The sequence below is a fragment of the Lepidochelys kempii genome, chromosome 2 (genome assembly GCF_965140265.1).
Source record: "Lepidochelys kempii isolate rLepKem1 chromosome 2, rLepKem1.hap2, whole genome shotgun sequence".
Taxonomy (NCBI): domain Eukaryota; kingdom Metazoa; phylum Chordata; order Testudines; family Cheloniidae; genus Lepidochelys; species Lepidochelys kempii.
In genome coordinates this window covers 60,357,945-60,380,640 of record NC_133257.1, presented here as the reverse complement: position 1 = coordinate 60,380,640, position 22,696 = coordinate 60,357,945, and the positions used below count along the sequence as shown (strand labels likewise).

General features: G+C 40.2%; 1 protein-coding gene across 15 annotated transcripts in view; it reads left to right on the top strand.

The window, feature by feature from the left end:
* C2H8orf34 (chromosome 2 C8orf34 homolog) overlaps nt 1–22,696 on the top strand; it is a 394,188-nt gene that overhangs the window by 218,612 nt on the left and 152,880 nt on the right. For 12 of the 15 annotated variants that reach the window (XR_012157172.1, XR_012157171.1, XM_073330923.1 and 9 more), the window contains exons 12-13: nt 4,359–4,846; nt 12,327–12,420. Coding sequence is in view for 13 of the 15 variants with exons in the window: in XM_073330923.1 (XP_073187024.1) it covers nt 4,359–4,846; nt 12,327–12,420 (582 nt within the window). In the remaining 2 variants the exon portion in view is untranslated. Of the gene's footprint in view, nt 1–4,358; nt 4,847–11,038; nt 11,640–12,326; nt 12,421–22,696 lie in introns of those variants that run through there. The other 3 variants (XM_073330919.1, XM_073330925.1, XM_073330926.1) reach the window with 2 other exon arrangements.

Sequence of the window (22,696 nt, the reverse complement as noted above, 5' to 3'; positions counted from 1 at the left end):
AGTGTGCCCTTGTTGTCAAGAAGGCCAATGGCATTTTGGGATGTATAAGTAGGGGCATAGCGAGCAGATCGAGGGACGTGATCGTCCCCCTCTATTCGACATTGGTGAGGCCTCATCTGAAGTACTGTGTCCAGTTTTGGGCCCCACACTACAAGAAGGATGTGGATAAATTGGAGAGAGTCCAGCGAAGGGCAACAAAAATTATTAGGGGTCTGGAACACATGAGTTATGAGGAGAGGCTGAGGGAACTGGGATTGTTCAGTCTGCAGAAGAGAAGAATGAGGGGGGATTTGATAGCTGCTTTCAGCTACCTGAGAGGTAGTTCCAGAGAGGATGGTTCTAGACTATTCTCAGTGGTGGAAGAGGACAGGACAAGGAGTAATGGTCTCAAGTTGCAGTGGGGGAGGTTTAGGTTGGATATTAGGAAAAACTTTTTCACTAGGAGGGTGGTGAAACACTGGAATGCGTTGCCTAGGGAGGTGGTGGAATCTCCTTCCTTAGAAGTTTTTAAGGTCAGGCTTGACAAAGCCCTAGCTGGGATGATTTAATTGGGTATGGGTCCTGCTTTTGAGCAGGGGGTTGGACTAGATGACCTCCTGAGGTCCCTTCCAACCCTGATATTCTATGATATTCTATGATTCTAGGTGAACTGGGGTATGTATTTATAAAATAAAAATACATGTAACTCCCTCATACTCCACTGCAATTCTCTGGCACTAGCAGAAAGGGTAATGAGATATTCTGAAATGTCTTATCTGTCCTCACCCAGTTGTTTGGGTTGTTGGGAGCTGGCATTCGGTTGTAGAATCCTTTGATAGTCTATTTTCCTGTTGCTGGATATACTAGAATACAGAATCTTCCTGGTCAGTTCACCATGGCCAACCTTCTTCTACTACCTGTACTCCAGGGATAAGGTACAGGGTCACAAAATCCTCTTCAATGGTTGCTCCCTCACATCCAGCCCTCCTTCTGTTTACCACTCCCAAGGGTTGGGCATGTCACTGTCCCTTCCTGTGCCTCAGTTTCCCCGTCTGTATAATGGAAATAATGATATTAAGCTCCTTTGTAAAGTGATTTTGAAATCTACAGCTGAACAGTGCTATATGAGATCTAGGTATTTTATTTTATTTCATTTTATTTGAGAATGGATCTTGTTGATCATCTGTTTCCCTGTGACTGGTTTTCTCCATTTGTCTGTGTGTCAGGAATATGTAGACTTGCCTGGCCAGTTCGCTTTATTTACAAAATCTAAACTTGCAGTATTTGGGTTTGGTTCAGCAGATGTGAATGCATCATTTTTAGCAAGTTCAAATTTTCACCTATACAGTGCCCCCATCCTTCCCTGCAGACTGCACAGTAATGCTTTCATCTAAATGCCCGTCACATAAGTTACAGCTGTCCAGTGGCAGCTTTATATTATACACAGGGTGAGAGGCTTTTTTGTTGGTAGCTAATTCAGGCAACTTTTCTGTTTGGTTTGAAGGAATAGTTCTGTGGTCTTGAATGTGTTTTATCACAAAAAGAACTTTTTAATGCATTAAAAACCTTATGAATGTGTTGTGAATCAAACTGTTGTTCTGGTATTTCTGATATGTAAGTAGGAAGCCCTAGGATCACTCTGTTACCCACATGTTATTTTCATTTAAATAACATTAACAGGAGGTTTTCTGACAAAATCCCAAGTCATGTCCCAACTACAGTATTTGATGTGTATCAAATAATAATGTAGTGTTGGTAATTCAAAACTAGGTTTATTCATTTAGTTGGAAAAGTTGATGTTGAAGCAAAATCCACAGATGTGGTAAGTATTAAATAAAACTGAAAAGTTTTGTTGTGGAAATCTTTTTAATTATATATGGAGAAAGTGATTAAAATAGCTTTTTCTGTAGAATCAATCACTAATTTAAAATCATGGAAACATGGACAAAGAATATGATGTTTATAGAACTCTTAGTAAAGCATGGATATTTCAGATCAGTTTTCCAGCATGATCTCCTCTTAATCAAGGTGAGGAAGTTAGAGAGCTTAGTCATTTTGCAACGATACAGGTTAATTTTAATTTAAAAAAAGACATACCACATTTGGTTTAAATTATGAAACTTACATTATTGTTTGTTGACCCCTGAGATTTGAACCAGATATCTTATAAATTTCAAAGTGACATGTATTGATTTTTTCTTAAAACATACAGTAATTATTTCAAAAGGTAAAATGAAAACAACTGCTTGATTTTAATGAGGGCGATGTTTCATTTAAATTATTTTAAGTTTAAAGCAACAATAAGAAATATCCTTAACTGTCTACTAAATATATAAACAATAATGACCCTTGTAAATTTGCTAGTAGGAAAACATTTGATCATTAAAGAGTCTGGATATTATATCCTTTGAGATTTCACTGACAATTTCAGTCCCTCTTCTTTAGTACCAGTCTTCAAACATGTTGAATATCTTATTTTAGACTAGCAGACACAATTTGGTTTTTTATTTTAAAAAAAGTAAATGAGTAAAATATTTAATAAAATATGAGCACTTTTTAATGCGGACCAATTCTACTTGTGTGTACTCATAATTTTTAAATGTATAGTATAAACACTGTGCATATTTGGTAAACACAGGTGGAAGTGGATGAGAATAGATTCTAAATTATAGTATTGGAAAATCAGATTTGGGATTGCTGTAGGATTCCTGGTATCCTGAAGTCTTTGCTGTCAAGTCACAAATGCAAAATTTTCTGAGGGTTGGAGGCTTCATTATACACACAGAGCTTGCAGTCCATGGGGCTATGCCAGTTCCCACCTGCTGAGAATGTTGCTTATACTGTTTAAAGCAAAATGGCACTGCTGTTGGTTCCAAAGGAAACCGATTGTGTGTATCAAAACCAAGTTAAATAGAGTCATCTGCCAGTGAAGGTGTGAAATTGACAACAGTGGTGAAACATAAACTAGATGATTCAACGAATGTCTTGTCAAATTCCTTGACATTTTTACTTGTGAGGGCTTTCATTTTGCTAGCGTAGTAATTTACCAAACTACCATTGCTTTAACTTTTTTGGACACACTGTAATGATATCATTTACCTGTAAATTAGAAACATAAATATCTTTTGAATGAATTCAGAAACAAAGATTCTTCACTAACACTGAATTGTCCTGGCCTAGATGGGGGCTTTATTTTTTATACCTTAGAAAGGGAAACTCCCACTGAACTGACTGAGTGTTTGGCTTGTGTAAAGCTGAAATGGACCCTTTGTGGACCAAATTCTAATGCATGGCTTCTGCTGAAGTTAGTGAAACCTGTGCATTTTCAAACTGTGTGTCTGTGGAATTAGATGCTAAAATAGATTGGAGCCACAAAATTCAGATCCAGAATGTGTCAAAATTCCAAACACACCAGAGTTCAAGTGTGTTTGGTCAGTTATAAGGATAGGATCCAAGAGTAAAATTCAGATTGTGAATCAGGTTTAGATTCTACCCTCACAAGAGCTGAGGTTTGCTCAGAGCCAGAGTTTTGCACGTCTTTATTTGTTACTACAGAGTAACCTCACCAAAGTTAAAGGAATATAACTTGGGGAAAATAATGGAGGTTATTATTGGTTTTAATGCTTTTCATATCAAGAAAAGATAATTACAAAGTGATGTCATTTCTGAGGTATGAACTTTGGAGGAGAAATGGCTTGCAAAAACATATATATTTTGGATTGTTAGTTCTGTCTGTCTTCCATTTGCAGGGATGGCTGTGAGGTGATGCGTAGGTTCTCTCTCCATAACCTCAAGCTGCGTTCACCATTCATTCATACTTTCAATCAATTTTAAAATCATGAAGAAGATATATAACTGTATTACTGTATATAAGTTAGGCTTCTCTACATGGACAGACAGTGTGCAGCAAGCCAGGGTATATATCTGCAGCACTTTAGCCTGCTGTGCCTAACTGTCCATATAGACCCTATACTAAAAATGGTTTCAGAGTAGCAGCCGTGTTAGTCTGTATTCGCAAAACGAAAAGGAGTACTAGTGGCACTTTAGAGACTAACCAATTTATTTGAGCATAAGCTTTCGTGAGCTACAGCTAAGCTTATGCTCAAATAAATTGGTTAGTCTCCAAGGTGCCACTAGTACTCCCTTTCTTTATACTAAAAATGCTCTTTGAACTACTGTTTCAAACAGCAGAACATCAAAGAGCCCTATGGAACTTTTAATGCGCCATCACAGGGTCCACATGACAGTTTAGTGTGCAACAGGCTAGAGCACTGTACGTTCAGACCCTGGCTTGACACGCACGAAATCTCCATGTGGACAAGTCCCCAGTGTATCCTTTTTTTACTTTAATGTTACTGTTGTCTTTTTTCTGTGTGCAGACATTGAAAAGGACCTAGCACTCTGGGAAGAAGCAAGTACTAGTCCACATAGTAATTTACTTACATCACATCATCCAGGAAATCTTCAAGCCACACTAGGCCAAAATTCAAGGCCTCAAGTGCCAAGTCAAACGGGGAAAAATATTCATCTGCAGCTGGAAGGAAACAAATCACCACCGGTCCCTACTACCAGCAGAGTGCAGGTCTCCAGTATCTCAAACAGTAGGCCTCAGACTCCCAATATGCAGAACAACAGGCCTCCAACGCCGTTGACTCCAGGAAGCAGACCTGCAACCCCAAGTTTGTTGCCACGACCTCTTACCTCTAGCAACCAGGGAAATAAGGAAGGAATCCTTAGTATGCAAAGAAGCAGGTCTTTAACATCTAAGAGTCAAATTGGGAGGACCCTCGGCACTCCTTCAGGACTAGCTGTACAAATGAGCGGAGATGTTATAGGAACTGTTCCTCAAAGAATCAGTTTGTCAGAAGTAAGATTTTTAATATATTTATTTTTTACTAATTTTAAGACCATAAAAACTATAAAATTAGGATGTGAGGGTCTTTTATTTGTATTTTAGTTCCTCATAGTTAGGCTTGGAGAAATATATTTATTTACTTTGAAACTTGATTTGATTTTTATTGGTAAAAGTTGGTAAACTACAGCAGAATCGATGCCCACTGAGAGCAATACGATTTTTATGTGACTGCTTATGTACGGAATTTTAATCAAGATTTGTTTAGAAATGTAAGGGTTAATTATTTTTTCACAGAGCTGATTAATCTTACTTATGTCCAACAGAAAAGCCACTCAAATATTTGACAGATAATAGAGATTACTTAAGTTTTGAATTGATAGATCTGCTTTATAATATCACAGAATTACTTTGAAATGAGAAAAAAAAAAGCTAACATAATAGAGCCAGTAGCTAATAAGTTTAATACTGCCTTGCAACCTGGACTGATCCATAGCATTAAAAAAAAGCTCGTTTCTTACATAGTAGTGGATTTTACGTTATTAGTCTGCGGTGAAAAGAAAGACAAGTTACTTTGGAAATGTAATTACCGAATTTAGAACACTTTTTAAATAAGATGGTTAGTACAGAGTCTGTAATGCTATTTTTCCAGAGTTATATTAGCATTTCCTTTAGATGAGCTATTTCTGTGAGTATATTACTGGCCTTAAAATAGGTTTGGAAATGACGTAGAGCATAAAAGATGTCAAATCAGGTGAATTATTTTAGAGCAAAAATTGAATAAAAATTGCTGCTGTTTAGAGAGTTCTGGAAAGAAGAAAAAATAGAGGTTGGTGCCTGATACTTTTATGATCCAATAAGCCCTATCAGGCCTCAACTATGCTATGCAGATGGGTAAACTGAGGCAAAAGTGACTCCACAGCTGTAGAAAGTAGGGAGCCAGGCACTCCCATTAGATCTGGCTGGAAAACTGACATTCCTCCCAACTAAAAATTTTGCATTTTTTAAATGGACTGAAATGAAATGCCACAAACATGAGATTTTTTTTGCAGGAAGGGTTTTTGAGGGAAAAAAAATCACTTGTGAAATTAACAAGAGTCTTTCAGCCCAGCTGCCAGAGACAGGCTGCTCAGCCTCCTTCCAGGAGCCAGAATGCCTGGCCACTCAGCCTCCCCACTCCTGCAGCTGTGTGCATGCCCAGACATTGACATGTAGATGTCTTGGGGGGTCTTTAATGCCATAAACTTAAAGACCTAGGGAGTTTAGGCACTGACAGGATTAGACAGTAGCTGAGTAGGGCTTTTGTGAATACCAGTGGTGCCTAAATGTTGGACTTAGGATCCTAAAGTGACAAGTGATTAAGTCCCTGTGAATCCCACCCGAAGTGCTTCCTCACTTGGTTATGGCATGTGCCTAGAAGGAACAAACATAACTTTTCCCTCTTATCCTCTTCTTTTACATAGCGCCTATACTGAAATGGCAGTGGAAACAACCACTATCGGTTATAAAGGCTGCAAAACAGTTTCCAATGTAAAATTCAATTTTCATATGTCAAAACTTAATCTGACCTCTCGTGCAAATTTAAAAGGAAGAGCTCGGCCATGGTTTTCATGTTTTCCTGGGCCTTTCTACCGTGGCAGCCAGGGAGACTGCTGTCCATTGGCAGCATATTTGACCATGCTCCTCCTGCCTGGGAAACATACAACCTTAAACTGGTCCAGTCGTGCTTGATTTTAACCAGCAGCTTCTCCATACCTTGGAAACTCCATCCAAATGAGCAAGGCTCATGTCAGGAGCCACCTGACCATTAACCTTATCCACTTCAAAACCTCGCTGTGTTCCTGTCTGAGAGGTGGTCTAGTGAATAACGCTGCGTCCCACAATTCCTACCTGCTTAGAGTCAAAATTATAAGGTGAACTAGGAAGTGGAAGAAACTTAAATATTAGGAATCCCCATTCGTATTAAGTAATTCCTGATGTATGGCATAAAAAACCCCAATCTCCAACAGTCAATGACTGCCTTCTCCATCCTGGTGATCTGCACTGGCTATAGTACAGGCACTTCCTATGCAAAAAGAATTAGCAATGAAAAGATTTGGGATAACCCTAAATGTGCAAAGGATCTCCAGGAGATAACCAAAGTCTGGACTTAAGCGAAGCTCTGCCCATGCAATATCCAACACCCCAACTTTTTAAGGGTGGCAGGGTAGGTGCAACACTCCACAAAATTACAACACTGAGCATATGAGCTCCACCAAGTGTCATCTTAGGGTGACCTTCTCACCTGCTTTCTTCTGATCTGTTCTGAAAAATGAAGGGAGAACTCAAACACCTGCAGGCCTCTGACACCTGCAGTCTTGTTATGGTTGTAGTTGTGATAGTCCTTGATTTTGATCTTCCCTTGCTGTGGCACCTGCCCAAATTTTGGTATCTGCCTCCTCATCCCCAAGCAGTACTGGAAGTCCCTCATAAACCTGCCTGCCTTCTCCTCATTGGCTTCTGTTCCCAGGTGGCCTTCCTTTGCTTATTGGGGGCAATGGAACATTGGTTGCCAGTGGCCTGGCCCCAAGCCCCACTTGTCACTCGCTAACCATGTCCCTGAATAACTTTCCAGTACTTGGTGGAGTCACCCTTTGGACATCCACTGGGGATGGCTGTGGTTAGAGGGAAAAGCTGTGATAGCAACTGCACAGTCATTGCCCCTTGCCCCCTAATTGAGAAAAATCAGCCCACGACTCTCTTACCTACCCAGACAATATGGGGACAGAGCCTGGCCACCAGAGCAATGCGACCTCCGCCATCTTTGTGATCAGGACACTGCCCTGTTAGCCGTGGGTACTCCTTTTTAGCTGCTGGCATGCCGTGGCTCCTGGATGCTTAGAAAAGGAGAGGTGGGCTTTCTGAACATACCCAATAAGCATTTCTGCCCCATGACACTTGGTGCAGCTGGGAGAGAAATGCAACATAGCCCAGTGCTCTCCCAGGCAGCTGTCTACAATGAGAAGTTTGCTGAATCCTCTTGGCCAATTAAGAGGCCACTCTGTATCCTAGGGGCAACCACATTGTTGTGGATTTGCTGGGAAGGGTCAGGAACCCCTAACAAAAATTCCGTGCCAAATATGGCCTAGCTCTTCCTTTTAAATTTGCATGAGAGGTTAGGTTAAGTTATGACATATGAAAATGGAATTTCACATTGGAAACTGTTTTGCAGCCTTTATAACCGATAGTGGTTGTTTCCACTCCCATTTCAGTATAGGTGCTATGTAAAAGAAGAGGATAAGAGGGAAAAGTTATGTTTGTTCCTTCTAGGCACATGCCATGAAAGAAGAACTTCCATTAGATGAGAGTGCACCGTGGCTATACTGCATTTACTGTACAGGATGCTAGCCTGAAAGCTTGAGAAAAAAGAAAATAGGCAATCTGTTCTTCTCACCTACCTGGGTGTAAATCAGGAGTAAATCTACATAAATAATTGTTGAAAGATGATGAACTAATTCAGTAAACGCTATTTTTAAAATATCTGTTAGTGCTCTAAGTACATTTCCTGTACAGCTTTTAATGTGCATCAAAGTTACATAAGGAAGGACTGAAATCTGAAAAGAAACTACTAGTAATAAATAAAATGCAGAGAAATTATTCTTTGGCTTGTGACAGAGCCCATATTCTAACCAGAACAATTCTTGAAAAATTTGGCAAAGATATAATATGTCAGCTGTTAAGTTTTTTAAAAATGCCCAAGACTTTAGCACTTTGATCCCCCTCAAAAAGAATTATAAGTTGCTTTATGATCAGAGTACTTCAGCATATGAATGCCTGTCTCTTGGAATAGATAGCACTATGCAGCACCAGCAGGTGTGTTATATTGCCAGCTCTGTTCAAGGGCAAATTGAATTACAACACAGAAATGTTACCTGGAGAAATAGCTTTTATTATCTCTCTAAAATTAATAAATCAAGGTTTTAAACCCTTTTGTACATACCTTTTTAGGCATTTAGTGTTTCCTTAAGTATTTTATGTAGTTTGACAAAGAAACGCTGAATTCTGTTTCTCTGTTCAGGACAGAATCCATTAGTGTCTGACACAGTTCATTTGTAGTTCTCACGAACTGGTGTTGAAGGAAAAGAGCCCCATTGACTTTCTTATTTTCAGTTTCATTTCTTGAACAAATGGAATTTTACAATCACTTTGCATGTCTGAATAACTCAAAGTTGTTTTCGGTATATGTACATTTTTTTTGTAACGTGTCTGTTAACAAGAGAAAAGTTTAACTCGTTTGAGTTTACCATCGAGTGAGGCATTAACCCTTAACAGACAAATTCTGCTCTCGGCTAGCCTAATGTAAATCCAGAGCAAGTCCCTTGACATCAGTGGACTTACTGTGGATTTACACTGATGTAAACTGAGAGCCAGATCCTTATTCCTTCTCAGATCCCTTTACCTGGGTAAGAGGGCTGGAATGGCATAAAGGGGATCTAATATGCTGGTTCTGGACATGGGTGGATTCTCCCCAACACAGGCGCTGGTATGGTGGGGATGGAGGGTCTCCGAACCACAGTATACAGATTTGTGGAGATTCTGAGCTGCAGCCCATAGTACAGCCCTGAGAGGCTGCTGTATCTTAGACAGGCCTTGAGGATTGTCTAAGTTAACTTGGGGGCCACTCCATTCCCTGAAGCAGACCAGGACTGAAAGGGCACAAAAGTAGCTAAAAGTCTCCCCATCCCATTTGGGCTGCTGATTCTCTGCTGAACCTCAGAGAGGCACAATGCAGAATTTGGCTCGATGGCAAAGAGTTGTATTTATAAACTCATAGATGTTAAAAATTGGAATAAAGCAGCGAGATCTCCTACTCATCTCCCTGATAATGAAGGATTGTTCCCTATGTCACATTTTTGGAGTGAGTTGAACAAACTAATTTCTTTATAATTTTTCTTGGTAGATTACTACAGCTGGTTCAAAAATCACATTTATTCACTTTTTTAGTTACCCGTGTTCTTTACTGTTTGCTGTTGTCTGATCAGTTACGGACAGATTCTGGAGCACTGTGTGTGTGTGCAATCCCACTCCTCCACTAGTGATAGCACTGGGACTAGTAATGGAATTACTTAAGAGAATGTTGGCTATAGCTGTATCTCTATTTGGACAGCATATAGTCTTCCTTCTCCCCTTCCCATCAAAAGGGTCTCCCAGGCTTTTGCTGCTTTCCTTCAGTAGTTGGAGGCGGGGAAAAGAGGAAGAGGTTTCCAAAGCAGTGTTCTGGGGAAAGGGGAAGCAGGGCCCTCATGGCATCTCCTGCCCTTTCGCCCCCTTTCCCAAACACACACCATTGATTTCCTTCTGGAGCTCCTGTTACTTTGTCCTGGCAGAAGAAGCAGGCACACAGAGTAGACTGGAACACATGAGTTATGAGGAGAGGCTGAGGGAGCTGGGATTGTTTAGCCTGCAGAAGAGAAGAATGAGGGGGGATTTGATAGCTGCTTTCAACTACCTGAAAGGGGGTTCCAGAGAGGATGGCTCTAGACTGTTCTCAATGGTAGCAGATGACAGAACGAGGAGTAATGGTCTCAAGTTGCAGTGGGGGAGGTTTAGATTGGATATTAGGAAAAACTTTTTCACTAAGAGGGTGGTGAAACACTGGAATGCGTTACCTGGGGAGGTGGTAGAATCTCCTTCCTTAGAGGTTTTTAAGGTCAGGCTTGACAAAGCCCTGGCTGGGATGATTTAACTGGGAATTGGTCCTGCTTTGAGCAGGGGGTTGGACTAGATGACCTTCTGGGGTCCCTTCCAACCCTGATATTCTATGATTCTATGAATCCCTCTAAGCAGCTTTATTATACTTGAGTGGCTCTTCATACGTGGCAATAATACGTGGAAAAAATTTAAGAACCAAATTCATCCATGGAAGCTCTATGCATGCCTCAATGTTCAGTGCACTCTCTTCCACTTTTCTTCAGTACCGGCCATGTGCAGTGTCCTGTTTCTTTATTAAAGGAATCAGTTAATAATGGACAATGAATGGACAATTCTACTCCAAAATCATAGGAATTCCATATATACCTTACATCATATCTCAGGCTAGTGAAGAAGTGTAGGACAGCTTTCCATATTCATGTATTTTATGCCATGGGGATCTCTTTGTGAGGTACTCTGATTCTGTTCTGTAGCGTTGCTTTGAACAACTCTCCCTGTTCTGTCCTTATGCTTTAGGAAGATCGTGGAGTGACCAGATGATCAGGACTAAAAAAATGGACTAATCAGTGTGATAGCAGCATAAACAAAGCTCCTATGATGCAGGAATTCTGCTCCATAAACCAGAAAACTTTGCCCAGCTCTGCACTACAGTCATTGCAACTATTCTGACACTAAGAAAACAAACACTCATAATGCTAAAGTTTTTGGACCTCAGCTCTGTGCATAGCAACTTTCACTGTTGAACTTTAATTTTTGTTAATAGATGACTGGTTGAGTAAATAATTTACTCCAGAAAGGTTAGATCTTGTCCAGTCAGTCTTGTCTTTAGTTTATTGTAGCTGTATAAAACAAGCTTTGATTATGGTTTAAGATGGATTATATGATTTTTAAAGCATTCCCTATTCATATGTAATGTAACAAACTCTGAGTATTTAGAGCAAGATTCTGAGGGTCTGGTTCATGATCTTTATAACCTTTATTTTCAGTCAGACTGACCACTATGCCCTGAAATGTTAAGACCATCTATATACATTTGGTTGCTAAACTGTCCTTCCCCGCCTCTCTCTTTGAAACCCAAGAATATTGTAAAGAAAGTTGCCATTGTATTATTTTATATTAAGACCTGACTGTAAAAAGTTAAATAAACACATTCCCAGCCATCTCTTAATAGTATTTACATATTGATGCCAATCATTTGTTCAAAGCCCCACTTCCATTATCCTGATAGCTTTGTGATGTGTTGGAGGTAAAAATATGTTTAAAAATTCTTCATGGTCCTGCTCCTGCTCCCATTGAAGTAATTGGCTTCAGTAGGCTTTGGATAAGGCTTTTGAGTTTTGATCTTGCACTGTAGAAGTCAATGGGAGTTTTGCCTTTGACTTCCATGGGAGCAGGATCAAGCCCCATTGGAACAAAACCTGTTCGCCTCTTATTGCATGGTATCTCAGGACCTACTCCTGGTAGTACTGGAATATATGGAGTATTGGTGTTCAGAACATGTTTCCATTGGGTTTTGTATGACTATTTCCAATATACATGTACAGGAATCCATAACAATATTAATTCAAAAAATAATCCTTTCTCAGATTAACAGGAGAAATAAAATGAGCCCAAAATCTTCAGAAAGCCTTTCCTTGCCTTATCTGAAAGGCATTTAAATTGTGGGTTATTTTGATGAGGGAGTGCTGGATTTTATTGAGGCTTTCATCTGGCCAATTAACTGAGATTGAAGTACTTGCTTCTATCAGTATTCAAAGCCAATCCTTCTATGTAATTTATCTAAAATATATCCTGTTTATGACAGGATGAATTCTTACATCAATTTCAGCTTGCCCACCAACCATGGATATTGCCAAGCGACACAGAGAGTGAAGGTGTGGAAGCAGATCAAGATAAATGTGAGTATGTTTGTTGGGAGCTGATGGTGCCTGAGAGAATATATGTAAAAATACTGTCTCGTCCCCCTCTCACTTTCATAGGGCCAAATCCTGCACCCGTTATTCACAGAAGTAATCTTTACTCCAGTGGGGCCATTCACAAAATGATTACTCACCTGAGTGAGGGTTGAAGGATTGCACATGTAGGAATGTTTGTGTAAAGAAGTCCTACAGTCAAGATCCTGCAAGTTCTTGAGTAGCCCTTATAGTAGTATATTTTGCCAGAAGATGGGAATGGGCAACAGGGGATGGATCACTTGATGATTACCTGTTCTGTTCATTCCCTCTGAAGCACCTGGCATTGGCCACTGTTGGAAGACAGGATACTGGGCTAGATGGACCTTTCGTCTGACCCAGAATGGCCATTCTTATGTTCTTATAGGAGCATAGTCTCTCTGAAGGCTGTTGATCCAATCATGTGAGTAACGGTCAACAGGATTATGACCTAAATGAGAGAACAAGTAAAGACAAATATACACACTATGAATCTTCATCCATTGAAATTTTAACCAGATCATATCTGGTTATACAATACCTATAAATAATCTTGTTGGAAATGTTAAATGTTCTGCAAATTGAATTTATTTTAAGCACAGCAGCTTGCGATCTGTCAGGCTGAAAATGTATGCTATTTCCTAATCTATTTTTGGCTTTATGGTTATAAAAAAAACCAGGGTGTTTAATCAGGTGCTTAGAGCACTTTGTACATGGAACTAGAACTGTTTGAACAAACATCATTGCAGTAAGAAATGCCAGGTTCCTACAGGAATAGTCACTGGAGAGTGATGTATAATTAATGAAGATAGTGTCTGATAAACAGAATACATTTTTCAAAATGATGTCACTTGAAAAATTGAAGAATTACATCTGTTCACACTGACTCTGCAAGTTCACAGTTAGCCTGTGGTTTGACTTTCATGTTACAATTTACACATTGAGATTCCCAAAGTAAAAAAATATGTACCTGTGACGTAGTTGGGACTCACCCAGTGGCGCCTTCTGCTGGTTGTCCTTGGGAATTAGCTCATCAATGTCTGGAGCACCCTCTGCCATCTGGTGATCCACCTTACCACCAGCCCCAGTCCCTCCCAGAACCTGGTGCCTCCTCCCACTGGGGTGCTGCCCCCTGGCAGTAAACCCCAACAATCCCTGAGGGTCTCCCCTCCCCAGGGAACCCCCACTCACTACCCCCACCTCATCTCAGTCTTGGCTACTGCCAGTCATCACTTAGCCCCGCTCCCCGGGGCAGACTGCAATGTGTCAGCCACTCATCACAGGCGAGGGGGTTTGGACCTGCTGCCTCTGTCTACCTGTGGGCTGCCCCCTTGCAATCCCAGTATCTAATGGCCCTAATCTAGGCCTCACAGCCTGGGGGTTTGCAGGCCAGAGTTCCCCTGCTCCCAAGGCCTTTCCCCCTCAGCCCTGCTCCAATCTAGGTATTTCCTCAGCTCCCTGCAGCCAGGCCCTTCCCTCTCTGAACATAGAGAGAGACTCTCTGGCTAAGCTTCAGCCTAGCAGCCCCTTTATAGGCCCAGCTGCAGCCTGACTGGGGCATGGCCCCTCTGTGGCCATTTCCCCAATCACCCTAGCCTTTCTTGCCCTCAGCCCTGGCTCTCTCCCAGGGCTGGCTTTTAAGCCCCACAGGACAGGAGAAGGTAACCACCCCACTACAGTACCGCTTCCCTCTCATTGTTACACTTCTGGCTGTTTTACCTCTATGTTAGTGCATAACCTATAGGCCCAATTGGTCAACCTTTTGTGAATGTGAAATTCTCACTTATTTAGTAGGTGTTCTGTGTCTGAAAAGCACGCCAGCGTAAAGGCCCAGATACTCACAACTAAGGGTATGTCTACACATCAGCTAGGAGGATGCTTCCCAGAGCAAGTAGATAGAAATGCATGAACTGTGCTCAAATTAGCACTCTAAAAGTAGCAGTGTGGCCACAGCAGCATGTGTGGAGGTTTGGGCTAGTGTCCTGAGTACAGTCCTACCCAATTCCCTGAACATGTACTCAGGCAGCTAGCCTGAGCCCCCTCCTGTGCCACTGAAACCTGCTACTTTTAGCATGCTAGCTTGAGCAGACCTAGGATGTCTGTTTACCTGTTCTGGGAAGCACCTTATCAGTGCTGTGTAGGTACACCCAGCGGGTTCTGAGGGGACCCTGTGCTTGCCCTCTGTGCAAGAGTTAACTTCACTTTGGGTTCACAAATAATGCCGGATCAGTTGGTAATTAAATTCAGCCCACTGTATATCTATTGCAAAATCTTTGACACCTCTTTGGCACTTATCAACACAATTAGTTTTAGCTAGAACTTGTGACACAGAGAGCGGAGAACAAAAAATATATAATTGTAAATAATAGTTTCCTTTATGAAAGGGATTTAGGCTGTAACATGCTCTCATCTTGATTTTATGCCTACATATTATCTTGCATAATTACCTATTGCACTGTTTAAGTTAGGTCATTCTTTGTACTAACTAGGTAGAGAAGGGAGAACAAAAAATGTTTGATCTAAGCAATGTTGCACTGTATGTGACATCTGAGAATGGCAGGTTGGTTAAAAATCAGTTTTTTAAAAAATAATTATGTGGTAATAGCAGCCATCTGGAGGTGGAATGTTAGTGTTGTAGCCAAGCTCACGGTTCAGAACTTTAACTGCTAGAAAATAGGACCTGCCAGCACCCAGCTGCTGAAATGGCTGTAAAGTGAAGAGCCAATGAGAGGCCTGGCATACCTACTGATACCAGTTTTCAATGCTCACTGCAGGTAATGCAGCTGGCAAAGTATGGACAGATTCAATTTCATTTTTCATCCTAGAGTTAAGTTAATAAATAACACTTACGTCTGTGTGGACACTGTATATGTGATTTAGTGTTGAGGGGCCTGAAAGCTCATAATTTATGGGTCTGAACAGAAAAGCTGCTGAATTAATCTTTACAATAGTAACACCTGTTCTTTGACTCAGCTTTTAATAAATTATATAAGGATAATATTTTCCACATTCTTTGGCTTCTTTGAGATAAAAGCTGTAAAGCCAGGTGTAAAACTAGTCTTGGGTAGTGGGAAAATCCCTCTAACAATGCGAAAAGTTAGGAGACAAATGATCTCAGTCACCTTGTGTTCTTTTATTTTATATTCTAATGAGCATTGCACTGGGTAACATTTACAGAGTCGCCTACATTGCTTATAAGTCTAAAAGAAGACTTTCACAGGCACAATTAGCAATTTAGTGCCTAATTTCCATCAATTTTTAGTGGGAAATAGGTGCCTAACTGACATTCGTGCCTTTGAAAATCTCCCCTTAAGTCCCATTTTCAAAAATTACTTAGGTGGTTACAAGCTGAAGTATTATTGAAAATCAATGGGTCTTAGGTTCCAATGGGACTTTTGGAAGTTTGAGTTAAGTGCCTAAGTCCCTTAGGTGCTTTTGAAAATGTTACCCTTAGTTTGTAAAATAGTACAGGAAGAACCCAAAACAACTGGAAATAAATCCTTTTATTAACAGTTCAAATAAGTTAGGGCAAAGTGCAAATGAGTTTTCTTTGACATTAAATGCCAGGATAGAGACTTGTGGAACTCTTTATTTATTAAAAGAAAAGATAATGGAGAAAAAGAGAAATGTTATAGCAGTGGAGGAAAGAAAAATAGTGACCAACATGTTGCTTGGTACCTAAAACAATGGGTTTTTTTTCCTTTCAGGGTAAATATCATCTATTCACGGGTTGTGGCCACAGTTAATAGATATATCATGTGAGTGTAGTAGTTGCCATTATAGTGTCAGACTTTATGAGTCTAACTCAACTCTCCGTATTAAAAATATAACTAAACAACAAAATTAACCTGCCCTCCTCCCCCAAAAGAAGAAGCCTAATCTTTACCGTAATCTTTACCTAACCTTTACCCTAGTGTGGGTTAAGAAGAAAGTGTCATGACCTCTATAGCAATTAAAGCTCTTACAGCTACTGGGTTTATTCTCCCTTGATTTTCTGTATACTCTGAACTCCTGGTGATTGCACTAGGTCTGTGTGCTACGTTTGCACAGAACCTTGAACTTGCACAACATCAAAGACTTGAGATTCTCTTTTCATTTCAAATGGCACCCTAGGTACACCAAAAAATCAGCAGCCATGGGCTGATGCATTTTTCTCTTCAGATGCCATCATAGAGCCCCTCCACCCCTTACCATTCCTGTCTTCAGATGCCTGGTGTCTTGTTTTCCTTTCCCCTGAAACTTCAGAGAGTGCATGGTGGCCACTCCCTTCTCAGGAGGAGAGGTGTTAAGAAAAAAGCTTCCAATGCCTTAGGGTCTCTGGGGCTGGCAAGAAGCAACTTTCCCCTTCAGAGGGTAGCAGGACCAGGATATAGCATCACACAGTAGCTAAAAATCCCTTAATGGAACAAACTGAACCTCCTAGTGAACCTGCAGAAGTTCATTCATTGCTTGCCCCTGAAAACAGACCCTGCACTGCTTGGTTCATATAGCACACACACATTAAAGTAAATACTGCAAGGTTGGTTCATTATTATTTGTGTTGTGGTAAAGGCAGGGATGGCTCAAGTTCCCTGTGCACAATGGAAAGATGGCACCTGGCTAAAAGAATTTGCAGTCTAAGCCCTGCTATAGACCTCAGCCTGAATTGAGGGACAGAAGAGTTGGAATTTTCCCCCACATTTTTACTCATATTGATCTTGATTCTGCACCACTGAAGTCAATAGAAGCTTTACAGTTGACTTCAGTGGACATAGGATGAGGCCTTCTCTCACCAATTCTCTCTTGGTTCTGCCCTCAGTAGAAGGCCCAGCAAGTCCCAGCCTAAGTTTACAAATACAAGAAGTTCAGATTTTGTTCGAAAGAATCTCATTTTGGTGTACTTATTCACAGGTTAAATGCTTTTATAAAAAGGATCTGATATAGATAATTTCCACATCTTTATATGGCTAGACTATTCTTTTTCTAGCTTGATTTTGGAGAAAAAGTGGCTACAAAATTTGGGAGACAGTCATCACCATTGACGAAACAAAGCAAAGGGCCCAATTCTGCCAGCTTTACCCATGCCTGAATGGCACCAAATTAGTTGCAAAATAAATGGAAGTATTCAACATGAGGGAGGGTGGCAGGATCAGACCCAAAAAGAGCAAAAGAAAAGATACATTAAAAAGGCACATCATTACCTTTCTCACTGCGGGCTCAGTTCTGCCACTCTTATTTATGCTGAATAGTACCTTGCCCCATAAGAAGCCTACTGATTGAGACTATTGACAGAATGGAACCACACGCTTAGTCACATACTGGAAAGGATTGGGCCCTTATCTCTGAGAATTGGGTTGTGCTAAATATGGTCGAGCCCTCAATTAGTATCCATTCGAATAAATAACTCTAGGTGTGCCAGAATGAGACATGCCAGCTGCTTGTCAGTCATTGGTAGAACAGGCGTATGACAGTACTCTCAGGAAGTTAAAAATTTACACTGGCTCAGGGTGTGTTTTGTTTGGTCTGGTTTTGTTGTTTTTGTTGTGTTTTTTTAAAGCTTCCTCTTTTCAAAGGTAGGTACTACTCAGCATGAGTAAGAGTTGCAAAACTAGGTTCTCAGTGAAAATTATTGATTGCAATATTTATTACGTGAGCACAAACGCTTCCTTTAGTCAGTATCTTTATTCTACTGTATCACTCACTGCTGGGGGAGAATAGAGCAACACACATTAGCATCACATTCTCTTCCAGTAGGTATGAGTTTATGGCAAAACCAGTCTCTGCCTCTGTAGGAAACAATCTGGATGTAAGGCATGTGAGCAAAGCAGTTGCTTAACCCCTGTGTGGCACAAAAATTAGCTCCATGAAGGCTCCTCTATGGCAGTGTATAAGATATAGGAAGCAGGGAGAGCATGGCTGGGCTAGAGGAGAAATGTCAATGCACACACCTCTCCCCCATACTGTCTCCCTATGGGGAATGAGTGTATAAAGGCCAGTACAGCCTATTCTAGACATGATGGGCAGGAGGAGGCTCAGCGGAGCAACTTGGGGGAGGTATAACCGAGCCCTTAGTTGGTATCTATACTAATAAATACCACTGTAGATGTGCCATTTTGAGAGATGCCAGCTGCTTCCCCAGTCATTGCTTGACAGTCATATGTGGAATGAGACCATGACAGAGTGATCTCATAAGAGTCAAAGATTTTTGCTGGCTCAATTTTTTTCTAAAGCTTCTTCTTATCAGAGTTCTAATGGACACAGTCAAGTGAAATGTAAAACCAACACCAGTTAGGTAGACATTGCATAGCGTCACTTGTTGGAGGAGCATAATTTTTCGAGCTGAAAAGTGCCGAACTGTTTCCTGACGAATTATTGTACTGAAAACACTAAAGCATATGCTTATGTGCTTGCAGGACTGGGGCTGGTGGTTCTATGGTTGCAGAGCTCATCCTATTGTTATCAGTGCCAGAAAACTTTCATAATTTTTGAAATATGAAATGGGATATTAAAAGTTCTTTTTTGGGGGGAACCAAATGTGCCCCAAATGAATGAATACAAACATTTTTAGAAGTTATATTAAACAGAACTGGGAAAGCAATAAATGAAACTTATCAATTAAAAAGATGATAGTGAAGATATCCATAAAATCCTACACATAAAAAGATCCCTCATTACTCCAGGTTCCGTCACAGTTACATAATTTTTTAGATTTCAAAGTGCAAAATGAATTCATCCTCATTGAAACTATGTGAATATCCATTATATTAACTGCCAAGAAATACCGTAACATAGATATAAATGTTTGATTTCTAGTTTAGACTTAAAAGGTTTCCCTTTATGTTCAAATAAACATTGCAAATGGGATTCTAGGCTTTTAGGAAAGATTTGTTGGCCAGTCATCATTTTCTGTAGTCTACAACATTTTACTTCGTTTATTAACCAGAAAAAAGAACATGTACAGCTAAGTTGAAAAGATAACAATGAATTATTATTTATCTCGGTTGTTTGAAAAATGCACTACTAAAAAGGTTTGTGTCAGAAGAAAAGCACAAATATAAAATAAAGTGAGCTATATAAATTATAATAAAAAGCCCCAAAAATGATAAAACAGCTCTGAGTTGTATGTAAAGAACTATCTGGTTTGAGTTACTTAAATGTAAGTTGTTTCAACAACATGTTTATTGTTAAATGATTTGTCTAAAATGCTAATTCATCTAAAAGCAAAGCTTTTGAGGAAATTAAACTAGGTATAATTTTTTTAACTAAAGAATTTAACAGAATTAAAGTAATGTTTTTACTGACTTATTTAGACTTAGTCATCAATAGTTAGTTAAAAAAGGTAGCCAATGTGACTAAAAGATTAAACTTTCCACAAAAATGCAACCAACTTTCCTTCACATTTTGACTAAATTAAGGGGATGCCATGCATAGGCCTAGATTCACCAAAGCACACACTTAAGGTTAGTCATATGGTGAAATGATTTTTGAGTAGGGATGTATTTAACTCTTAACTTTAAGTACCTACTTTAAGCACATTAAGTGCTTTGCTGAATTAAGGCCTTAGCGAACTTGGCTACTCTAACTAATGCCCAGATGGTGTGGCCCTGTGGCCTCAGAGACTAACATGGCTACAACAACAAAGAGTATCTTGAGACTAACATGGCTATAACAACACTGCATACAGGGTTTACTGAAGGCATTCCGGAGATTACAGTGATGCACTGGCCATATTGCCACCCCAGGAATGTCTTCAGTAAACCCTGTATGCAGTGTTGTTGTAGCCATGTTAGTCTCAGGATATCAGAGGCGTAAGGGTGAGGTATTATCTTTTATTGGACCAATTTCTGTTGATGAGAGAGACAAGCTTGTCTCTGTCCCCAGCAGAAGTTGGTCCAAAAAAAGACATTACCTCACCCACCTTGTCTCTTCAGTAAATCCTTTATGTGAGGGCTGGAGGCTGCAGAGGGTATTCCCAGCTGGGAAAAGCTGGCAGCTTTCTAGCTCCTTTGCGTTACAGGAGCAGTTCAAAGGGATCAGTGCAGAGTTAAGGTTGAGCCCTATCTGTCTAGCTTTCTTGGTTCTTATATGACAACCATCAATATAGTAGCAGAGCACCGTCACAACAGGCAGAGATGATATTTTGTAGCCTAATACAGTTTTCGTCACATATTCTTAGCTTTCCTTCAGTTATGATCTCCAAGGGCTCAGTTCAAGAGACCATGAACCTCATTCTCTTTTGCCCTGCACATTGTGTATCTATTGACACCTGTACAGAGTGAGTGCAAAGTAGATATGAAATGCTAACAAGTCAGAATGGTAACATCTTACACTCACTTTTCTCTGGTATAAATGACTCCACAAGGTGGATGGCAGGGGAGCATCAAACCATGTATGCATACCCATCTGCACTGCATATTGGCAGGTCTGGACTATATCTTGGTTTCACAGCTGGCTGATTGTTTCAGCAGAAGGGTCAGATTTCCACAGAAACCAGAAAAAAATTAAAATACTTTGTGATCCCAAAGTACAGAAGTGACCAGGAGGTGAAGCGTTCATGAAAAAAGAGCTGATTTCTTTCTGCAGCCCTTAGTATGCTACACTCTTAAAACTTTAAATCCCCTCCAACATCTGTGTAATACATTTTACAGGACTGGCAGTTATTCTGACTCAAAACTGCAGTAACTCCCTGCAGCACAAAGTGGGAAAGGTTTACGTTTAAGGAGACAAAAGTGTCTCTGTGACCTGGGAGGGGTTACGTTTATATAAAATAATTGTGGCTGAGGAATCTGTTAGTGGGAAAATTCTTGAGTTAGCTCTGTTGAGTTGTGATCCCTGATCTATGAAATCAGCTCTCTTTATGGCCCATGAGTAAATTGCTTTGGGGTTGTCTATTTAGCGGGAGGGTGAATTGTAGTTTGCATCAAAGTGCACCCTGACTATTCTATAGCGCAAATTAAAAAGTATGTAGTTCATGTTAACGTAGTTCTGTTTCAAATAGGGCTATGTTAATGCAAACTAGGCACCTTTTAGTCTGGGCTAGCAAGATCTACATGGGGAAGTTACAGTGCGACACTTAAGTGTGTGCTGCAATTCACAGTGCAGAGACATGTAGACAAGCCCATAATCTCTCAGTATGCAATACTAATGTGTCCATCACTGTGGTGTCTAAATACCACCTTTAATCGCTTTGTGCCTCATTTTCCTCGTCTGTAAAATGGGAGTAATTTCATTTGCCTATCGCACAGTAAAATCGTGAGAATCAGTTAATGTTTTGCATATTGCATTCCAAATAGAGCACCTGATTCTGATCTTATGCTAACTTCACTGACTTCAGTTACTCATAATTTTTATTCTGGTGTCCTGCCACTAGTCAATGGAGAATTAGGCCCACTAAGTGCTATCCATACAAGCATTAAATGAATGTCACCCTCCCTTATATTAGAAAATCAGACTGACTGCACAAATTAACTTTTCAGTAGCTTTAGTCAAGTACCTTTTCAAAGCTGTTTCCTGCCTGAGTGACCTGATGGCAGCCAAGGAATGGATCACTCTCTGTTGGGCATTTGACAGTTTTTCAAGCATAGTACTATAGGAATTGCCATGCTGATCCATCTTGTACAGTATCCCATCTCTGAGAGTGGCCAGTGCCTGATGCTTCAGAGGAAGGTGTAAGAATACACAGAATGGACAATTAAGAAGAAATTGGCCTTGTGGACAGGTTATTCCATAACCCTTGTCTACTAGTAGTAGGTAGGTTTATGCCCTGAAGCATGAAGTATTGTATCCCTTATACCTTTTTGTCCAGTAACATTCATATAAATTCATTCATATAAATGTGTAGTAATCATGTTTCAAATCCTTCTTAAATCCTGACCTCAGTGATATTTTGTGGCAGCAAGTTTCAGAGGTTAAGTATGCATTGTGTTACAAAAAAAAATGTTGTCTTGTTCTTGTATTATGAGAGTATATAGGAGTGCCCAGCTTACGTTCTTTATGCCATTAATTATTTTACATATATCTATCATGACACCTTCATTGTTATCTCCTAAAACTGTACAATCCCAATCTTTTAACCTCTCCTCATGTAGAAGTGTTTCCATACCTCTAATAACTTTCATCATCTGCCTCTGGACCCCTTCCGTAAGTGTCCTATCTTCTTTGAGGAAGGGTGACCAGGGCTGGGCATGGTATGTCAGGTAGGTAGGTAGGTAGATAAATAGATAGATATGATGCAGTAAAATCGTAGAAATAAGTGACTGGAAAA